The sequence below is a fragment of the Melitaea cinxia genome, chromosome 28 (assembly GCF_905220565.1).
Source record: "Melitaea cinxia chromosome 28, ilMelCinx1.1, whole genome shotgun sequence".
Taxonomy (NCBI): Eukaryota; Metazoa; Arthropoda; class Insecta; order Lepidoptera; family Nymphalidae; genus Melitaea; species Melitaea cinxia.
In genome coordinates, this window is record NC_059421.1 from 10,558,156 (window position 1) to 10,568,148 (window position 9,993).

Genomic DNA, 9,993 nt, shown 5'->3' on the forward strand with positions numbered 1-9,993 from the left:
ACTTAACCTAACTTTCAAAGTATCAAAATATTGTTTTATAACACGCAATGTTAATAATCGTAATTACATTCTATGAAAGGTATATGTAATTTTAAATAATGTTACACTTGTAATATAATAAATCAACTTTTTCGGATTTTATCGCGAGTTATTAAGTTTTTTAAATGCTCACTGCTTCGAATACTTTACAGCAAACATGGTCACGAGAGGACTGAGGTGTCAGACGGCCTAACGTTACAAAGTTATTACACTTACATTTAAAATACCCTAATTTTTATATAGGTTAAGCAAACGTCGTTGTATGATGTGCGAAAAGTTTTGCTTGCGTGTTCTGTGATCTAGATTTAAGTGTCTTGTCTGAAGGTCTTCCCACTGTGAATTGAATGCTAGCTAGTTGTTATCATGTAAATTGATAAACAAGCTTGAACGACTTGTGAAACTGAGCACTTGGGGACTCGAGGGTAAGGTCGGTGATGCGCTTGCAACGCTTCTGGTGTTGATAGTATAGGTTATGGTAATCGCTTACCATAATGTAGGTCGTACGCTTGTTTGCCGACCTAGTATATAAAACTATTAATGATAATTGCGACATATCTATACATACATATATAATAACTAGCTGACCTGGCGAACTTCGTATCACCTTTTTTTCTGAAATATAATAATAACATAATATATCAAAATAAAATATAGCCTATCTTTTAAGTTGGATCAAACTGCACACGGTGTGCAAATTTGACTAAAATCGGTTAAGTAGTTTAGGAGTCCATTGAGGACAAACATTGTGACACGAGATTTATATATATTAAGATGTTGCGTGTCCATTGATTATCGCTTCTCTACCTTATGGCTAAGACCAAGTTAATAAAGTTAGTTGTCCATAGATTAAAAGAAATAAAAACCTATCATACACAAAGTTCTTGGAAACTTCACTGATTTCAGTTATTGTAATTAGTCATAATATAATAATATAATATAAAATTGTATATTTAGCAAATAAAAAATAAAATATATCATTAAATTTAATACATTTCGTTTCTCTCAGTTCGCTGTTAAATACCTACATTGATTATACGGATTATTGGCCATTCCGATCATAACTCCGCGCCCGCTGTGTTCGTACATTTCTCACCGACACACCCACCTTACATATCTCAGTTATCTCATAACTGTATTTGTGTATTACCTAATTTATCTGATCGGATCTAGTTTTGGTTGAATTAGTTCATCTATATCTATACTAATAAACAAAATTGCAGTGTCTGTTTGTTATATTAAAATAACCGCTTTTTACTAAATGCATATGGATGTATACATGGTACATATACCAAAATGATATTTTATAAAATTTTTGTCTCTCTGTCTAACTGTTTGTTCCAGCTAATCTCTGAAACGGCTGGACCGATTTTGAAGGGACTTTCACTGGCAGATAGCTGACGGAGTAAGGAGTAACTTAAGCTACTTTTATAACTCTTCGAACTGAACAGTAACTTCACGAAGTCACGTTCACAGCTAGTATTTATATAATTAATGAGAAAATGATGACTCTATAGTGTTATGACTCTATTCATTTTTCTATGTGGCAGGTTTGGGTTAGGTGGGTTACTCCTTGGTTTCCGAGGTGGTGAATGCTAGCACGACCCTACACACAAGTGGCTATTTGTGCTTGTAGAAATATTTGTGTCCGGTCTGGGTGTGTCCATGTGAATTGTTGGTCGATCTCAGCTGTTATCGTGTTCAGATGCTGGCCATCTTGTTGTAGGGAAATTGTCTATAATCCTGTAATGGTAGGTGTTCAATTGAATAAGGTTGATATTTGCTTGCGGCGATTGGTTTTAAGAAAACGACGTGTAGTTTGAATGCAAGTTTATTTGCGACTGATTTGACAATCATTCATCATAGTGGACTGTACAAATGCACGCATAGATAGTTTCTCTATAAACATGTCTATAGGTATACAACACAAAATTTTAATCTGTTTGGACATTCCGCCCGCCAAAGAACATAGTTCTTTAAACTACATATTAACAAAACAATCCAACTCTATCTAATATCTAATCTATATTCTAACAAAAATGAGAAATACCTATGCATGAACCAATACATAACAAGTGCAAACACAAACGTAAACTCAAACACAGGTAATAAGTGTTTACTGTAAACAAAAACTCTTAAGAAATAAAATCAAAATACTTATGCGTAAACTTAAAACATACCTAAGTGTAAATATAAACGCAAACTTAAAACATAATAAGTGTTAACTGTAAATACAAACTCTTAAGAAATTCTTAATAAAAACAATTTAAGTAATCGAATAACAGCCTGACCAAGTATCCCTGTTAATTGCAGTAAATAAATACTTAATACATTAAATCAACGCAAAACGCGTTCGTTTCAGCCGACAACGCATTTAAATTAGTTATATCGACAACAAACCGGTTTTACAGATACATGATTAGAATATAACTAGATATAGCAATACAGGAGCATAGCTCAACTGCACTTAACAACACAGGTGAAGAGTAGGCTTGGAAAAATGCATCATAGTACAAGATAATATATATATATATATATTTTTTTTTTTTTTTTTTATTCCTTAAGGTCTAACAAAAATACAATATAGGTAAATACAAAAAAATATCCAAATTAGTCGAACCATTCTCGAAAATGCCATTAGCAACATTCATTTTTATTTATATAAATAGATATATTTCATTTTGTTAAAATACAAATTTTACTCACTGGACGCCTATATTCTCCTGTTTTACATCTTACGGATACGACACGGGTTACATTATCGGGTCCAGGATATTTTTTAACAATCTTACCAAGTAACCATTTAGCTGGTGGTACATTGTCTTCCTTCATAACAACAATATCGCCTATTTCTGGTTCATCACGCTTAGTGTTCCACTTATACCTCTGATTTAAGTTAACTAGATATTCCTTATACCACCTATTCCAGAAATCTGTTACAATTTTTTGCGTTAAGCGCCATCTATCCAAACCAACAACATTAGAATTAGTGTAATCCTCATCTGCAATATTTAGCAGAGGTTCGCCTACCAAGAAGTGGCCTGGTGTCAAGGGTAAAGGATCATTTGGGTCATCGCTTAACAAAGAAATCGGTCTCGAGTTTAAACACGCCTCCACCTGCGCCAGGACAGTCGACATTTCTTCGTAAGTAAGCGTACTATTCCCTACTACTTTTTTCAAATGGGTTTTTGTGCCACGCACCGAGGATTCCCATAGCCCACCAAAGTTAGGCGAGTGGGGAGGAATATAATGCCAGTTGGTTCTTTCTAGAGAAAGTAGCTCTGCTATTTCTCCAGGAAGAGAAGATTTGGCACTATTAAACATTTCTAGCATTTGCTTATCGGCGCCAACAAAATTAGTGCCATTGTCACTGTATATATCCTGACAATGGCCTCTACGAGCAGTAAATCTCCTAAACGCAGCAATAAAACCCTTTGCAGTCATATCAGTTACTGCTTCTAAATGGACTGCTCGTGTAACCATACACACGAATATGCAAATGTAACCTTTATAAGACTTAGCTCCTCGGCCTGGTGAAAATCTTAGTAAGACAGGACCACAGTAATCAACACCAGAAGATTTGAATGGCTTACTGGGTTTCAACCGTGCCTCGGGAAGCAGGCCCATTATAGGAGTAGTCTTCTTTGTTGAGTATCTCAGACAAATAGTGCATTCTCTAAAATATTTTTTAACACGTTCCTTAGCACGTAAGATCCAGTACTTGGTTCTTATTAAGTTTAACATAGCCTGTGGGCCACCGTGCAATGTTTTGGTATGAGCATCCGCAATTAAAACCTTGGTAAAATGATGTTTACCAGGCATAATTATCGGGTGCTTCATGTCATAGCACGCGTCCGATTGTGCTATGCGTCCACTTACTCTTAATATCCCTTTTTGGTCCAAAAAGGGACAAAGAGATCGTAATTTACTCTTTTTAGGCACACATCCTTCAGTCTTTAACTGTTTTATCTCAAATAAAAATTCGCACTCCTGAACTTGTTTAATGCATCCTAATAAGGTTTCGTTCATTTCACTTGATGTGATATATTTAGGTAATTTAGGTCTATTTTCTTTCTTTAATTTATAATTTAAAACTCGTCTACAATAGGAAACAATTTTTAATAATTTATTCAAAGATGAATATTTTGACCAAATAAAATTTTCCTCAATGTGAGATAAAACGGTTAAAGACTTGATTCGTTCCTCTTCGTGTGTGTCGAATTGTATGCTCTCTGTTTTTACAGTAGCCTCTGATAACCATTGCGGCCCTCTCCACCACAACGTATGCTCTCTCAACTCTTTGGGTTGCAGACCACGCGAAGCACAATCCGCGGGGTTTGTCTCGGAAGAGACATGACTCCACTGCTGATAATCCATTATATTCAATATGGTGGACACTCTGTTGCTAACAAATGTAGCCCATCGACTTGATCCTCCTTGGAGCCATGCTAACACTATGGTGGAGTCGGTCCATCCATAGAGATGTTTCTTAGGAATATCTAAAACTTGTGATACTTCACAAATAAGCTTGGCTGCTAAAGTGGCACCACACAATTCAAGTCGGGGTATAGTAATTTCTTTGACGATCGGGGCAACTCGTGTCTTCGCGGCCAGTAAATGTACGTACACTCTATTTGATCTATCAATCACTCGTATGTAAACTGCTGCCGCAAAGGCTGTTTTTGAAGAATCTGAAAATACATGTAACTCTCTCTTGCACTCTTTTGTAAAATTTAACCATCTAGGTATTTTGAGCTTCTTCAAATCCACTAACTCTTGTCTGTATTTTAGCCATTCATCATGTAATTCGTCCGTCAAACTTTCATCCCACTCCAAACCAGACTTCCACAGTTTCTGAATTAAAATCTTAGCATTAACTACCACTGGAGCAATCCAACCTAATGGGTCATACAATCTCGCTACTTCCGATAATACTTGTCTTTTAGTGACTAAATCCTTAGGTTCAGGTAAGTCTACTACGTATTCAAAATTATCATTCTTCCTATTCCAACTCAATCCTAACACCTTGATTAAATCATTTAATTTAATAATTTGCCTTTCACTTGTCTCAATTTTTCCAATCTGTTCTAAAAACCTTTCATTATTACTGTTCCATTTCTGTAACTCAAAACCTCCACTCCTCATTAACTCATTCATCTCCTCATAAATTTTGATTACCTCACTAACCGTATCAGAACCAGTCATCAAATCATCCATATAGTAGCCCTGTTTTGTTATTGCCGAAGCTAATGGATACCTTTTCTGTTCTAACTCAGCAAGTCTGTGCAAAACCTTGACCGCTAGATATGGCGCGCATGCTGTACCGAACGTTAAACGTAACAATTTGTAACGTTGTATAGGCTCGGACGGGTCGAATCTCCAGACAATTCTCTGAAAATCTGTGTCCTTGTCCGCCACTCTCACCATTCGATACATTTTGACAATATCGGCTACGATACAGATTTTATGATGACGCCATCTCATCAAGATGTGCCTTAAATCTTGTTGTAACCTTGGCCCAACAAGAAGCTCGTCATTTAGTGATACACCGTTGTCACCTTTGCTTGAAGCGTCAAAGACGACTCTCACCTTGGTAGTGTCTTTATCTTCTCTCACCACAGCGTGGTGAGGAAGATAGACAGCCTTTGATTTCTGCAACTCACTCTCAGAAACCATTCTCATGTGATTCATACTCAAGTACTCACTCATAACCTTATTATATTCTTCTCTCAATTTTAAATCTTTCGATAACTTTCTCTCTAACCTTTCTAACCTATTCACAGCTCTCACTTCTGTATTACCATATTGACACTTAGGATCGTCCGTTGCAAAAGGCAATCTCACTATAAATCTCCCTTCGTCATCTCTCACTGTAGTTGAATCAAACAAATCTTCACATACTTTCTCGCTATTAGTCATCTCTTTCTTTATTAAATTAGGCTCATTTTCCATTTCCCAAAACCTTTTAAGTAACTCATCCTCTTTCATATGTATGTGCATGCTAATGAGATTATCTTTTGCCAACGTTCGATCTCCCTTTGACATTCTTCCTGACAAAATCCATCCAAACACTGTGTTTTGTGCTATTAAATTACAATCAGGATGCTTCATAACGCCATCGAGTAATATTTCGCTATAAACCTCTGCACCTAACAGAATATCAATCTTACCTGGCGTCGAGTATGTAGGATCCGCTAAAGGAAGCTTATCAATTTCTAACCATTTAGAAACTAGACTCACGTTGGTAGAAGGAAGCAGTGACGTTAATGAATGCAACACATAAGCATTAACTAGGATGTAACTAGCTGTATTATGACGTGATTCCAAGCGAAGTGTAACCGTGTTTTTTATCTTCATACGACCATTCCCCAGCCCTGACACCCAGCCACTTACCGGTTTACGTACAAGACCCAATAACTGCACAGTTGACTCAGACACAAAAGATGCTTGTGACCCTTGATCAAGTAAAGCGCGAATTATGTATTTAAAACCGTTAGAATGGAATACCTTAACCTTCGCCGTCGCAAGTAGCACGCAGTCGGGTTGTAGCTCTCCTCTAGAAAATGCAGTAGTTATGTGTGTGTCACCTCGCGTCGTATTCGCCCTCTCCTGCTGTGGTTCACTCGACGACACTGCGGCTGCCTGTTCCAGGTTACTGGCTGGCTCCTGGTTCTCTCTCTCAAAGTGTAGCATCGTGTGATGTCTTCTCCCACATTTCTTGCAGCTGAACGACTGACGACACTTAACAACCGCATGAGTTGGTGCCAGACAATTAAAACACAATTTGCTAGTTTGAACAAAGTCTTGTCTTTGCTTAGGTGTCATAAGGCTAAAACGCTTGCACTGGTTGAGATAATGAATTTCATGACACATCGGACACTCTTGTTTAGCTTTTGACTTCTCCTTTTCCTTCTCTAATGACGCGTGAAAAGATTTCGACTTAGCAGCTGACCTTGATGGTTGCGCAGCGCGGTTACCATTTGTATCTATCATTTCTAATGTCCTAAATCTGTACTCTAAATAATCCCTCAATTGTATCCAAGTGGGCAACTCATCACATTTCATATTTAACTGCTGTTCCCATTGTTTGACAGATTCCGTATCCAATTTTGAGACGACTAAGTAAACGACAGACGCGTTAGCGTAACTGGATTCAGTGCTAATGCCTAAGTTCTCCAAAGACTTAAGACAAGTAGATGTCGTATCCAACAAACTCCTAATTGCATTGGCTGATTCTGTTTGAATTTTCTTTGTGCTAAATAAAGTCCTCATAACAGCATTACAGTTATAACGCTTATTATTGTATCGCCGAACTAACTGCTTCCATGCTTCCTCATAATTTGCATCAGTCGTTGAAAAATTACTAAGTAAATTTAACGCTTCTCCACTTAAATTAGACTTTAAGTAATGTAATTTTTGTACCGATGAAATATTCTTATTTTTGTGTATTAATGAGGAAAACATATCGTAAAAGGTTGGCCAGTCTTCATATCTGCCTTGAAAAGTAGGTAATTGTATGCGAGGTAGTTTTATATCACTACAATTATTGTTCGCGCCTTTGTAAACTGCTGGGCTAGGTAATTCGGATACTGACGGCAAAAAAGGTTGCAAAGCTTCTAGTAAACTCGATTTATACTGCACATATAGCTCCTCAAACATCTCATATTTTCCTTCGGTAAAATATGTTTCCTTCTTACCTTTCGCCCTTGCAACTACCTCCTTGTGTCCGTCTTTAAAATCTTTAAATAGTTGCTCTAACAACTCCAATCTCGTTTCTAAGTACTGACGCTTAATTCTTTCTTTTGAAGTTTTCTTGAAATTTCTCTCAGCCTTAATCAAATTATCAAACAACTCATCTTGTAACGAAAGAAGCGCCTCCATTGTAAAAACAAATAAACTCGCACAGCAATCACAGCAAAATACTTCGATCGATCACTTGTTTTAATTAATTAGTTCTCGTAAAGTAACAGTTTATTTTAATCTCTTTAAACACTCACTCAAAGTACTGTTATAATGATTTACACCAAAAGTCACCTTATAACTTTTAAATAAATAACAAATTCACATCAATCGATTTCACTGTAATAATTCGCTTTTTTAAAAACAAACTTTTATAAAACTATAACTTGAATAATTATTAACAACAAGTAAAAACGTTTTATACGACTCCCTATCGCACACAAGTTATATTCTTTTGTTCTCGCGGGTCGGCCGGGCTCGATGCTTCTTAATACGATCCGGTTCGAATATGGACCAAATGTTCAATTGAATAAGGTTGATATTTGCTTGCGGCGATTGGTTTTAAGAAAACGACGTGTAGTTTGAATGCAAGTTTATTTGCGACTGATTTGACAATCATTCATCATAGTGGACTGTACAAATGCACGCATAGATAGTTTCTCTATAAACATGTCTATAGGTATACAACACAAAATTTTAATCTGTTTGGACAGTAGGCGTGTATGTTCAAGCTTTGATCCTTTTATTGGAGAACTTTGCCCAACAGTTGGAAGCTTACAGAACCATTGATTCATTCGCTCTTTTATTTTATTACAAAATAAATGATAAAGGTTCAATGCGGGCGCGTTTCAAAAATGTTTCTGGAAAGATTTCAATTAGGTCTACTAAGTTTTATTTCTAAGACACTCGACCCTGACCTGAAAAGGTTGCGATATCTTCGTTCAATATACAGTTGTTAAAGTTTTAATAAATAATATCGACGGGTCCTACGTATAAGGGCCAATGTAACAATTTAAGCATTTTCATTTTTTTGTTTTAAATGCTTCCTTTTAGTCTAGTTAACAAATTGCGCTTAAAAAAATACAAATTTGTAGGTGCAAATGCTATTTTTTTCTGTAGTAAAAGGGCTTATCTAACATAATTTTAAACGTATAAAGGCTAAAAAGTTATTCGAGACTTGTACGCGGGGGAAATCCCGCGTCTTTGTTTACTTCAACGGCCGATCAGTCAGTTGAGCGCTTCTACGACACACAGAACTATGTCGCGCTGCAATAATAATTAACCATTTTTTTTCTAGTTTTATGTGTGTTATAAGATCTAACTTATGCAACATGACTTCGAAATATAATTCTAAATACAGCAGAAGTCAGAATTTAGTCAACTTAGCAATTGGTAATGTAAATAATAGTAACTCGAGTGAGGAACTTGATTACAAAAACGACGAAAATAAACAAACCGAACTTTGTAAGTATTTCATTATTTTACAGTATTTTCGTATGTTAATAACATTGATATTTACGTAATGCATAGTTAATTATTGTACATATAATTAAAAAAAAATCCTGTATTCTGGATAAAAGGGCCAATGTGGTACTTTGGCCCTTATACTAGTTTTATTTTAAAAACAGACACATAGGCCATATATTTTTATTTTTAAATTACTTGATTTGTGTTATTTTATTTACCAGTCTTGTACACCGTTAGGGATTAAAGTGGCTTACGCCGAGTTGCACGAAACAAAATTAAAATTAAAGTAGAGATTAAACTAATTTAATCACAAGAATTTCATACAATTCTTGCGATTAAATTAGTTTAATCACTACTTAAATTTTAATTTCTTTTCATGCAACTCGGCGTTAGTGTTTATTAAGTAATAGCTACATTACTACATAGTGTACACATAGATTTTTTTTTCAGCTTCTCCGTTATCATTTGAAGTTGATGAGATATTTAAGAATTATAGCAATCTCAATTTGTTGCAAGACATATTTGATGACGACGAAGAGTTAAATCAAAGCCAAGAGCTAATTCAAAAAACAATCGAGCCCGATCTTCAAGATATATGTAGCGAACATACTCCTATGCCGTCACCAAATGGCAGTATCAATCTTTTTGGTGATGAAGATCCAATCCCATCAGTTGTATCTTTGCTAACGGATGGCAATGTATCCTCTCCGATTTCACAATACTCATCCGGAGAGGTTTCTGTTCCATTAA

The 9,993-nt window shown here is 35.9% G+C and overlaps 1 protein-coding gene across 1 annotated transcript; it reads right to left on the reverse strand.

The window, feature by feature from the left end:
* Window positions 1-2,712: 2,712 nt before the first annotated feature.
* LOC123667484 lies at window positions 2,713-7,917 on the reverse strand. The gene is made up of 2 exons (XM_045601378.1): window positions 7,734-7,917; window positions 2,713-7,271 (listed from the first exon to the last, which is right to left on the reverse strand). The coding sequence occupies exons 1-2, from the start codon at window positions 7,915-7,917 to the stop codon at window positions 2,713-2,715; spliced, it is 4,743 nt and encodes a 1,580-aa protein (XP_045457334.1).
* Window positions 7,918-9,993: the final 2,076 nt, after the last annotated feature.

What these genes read in the sequence shown, in the direction of transcription:
- LOC123667484 (XM_045601378.1), bottom strand. Translation starts at nt 7,917, where the DNA reads ATGGAGGCGCTTCTTTCGTTACAAGATGAGTTGTTTGATAATTTGATT. An exon ending in GGTAGTTGCAAGGGCGAAAG is followed by an intron (nt 7,272 to 7,733) that starts GTAAGAAGGAAA and finishes AAATTCAAACAG; the next exon opens with AATCAGCCAATGCAATTAGG.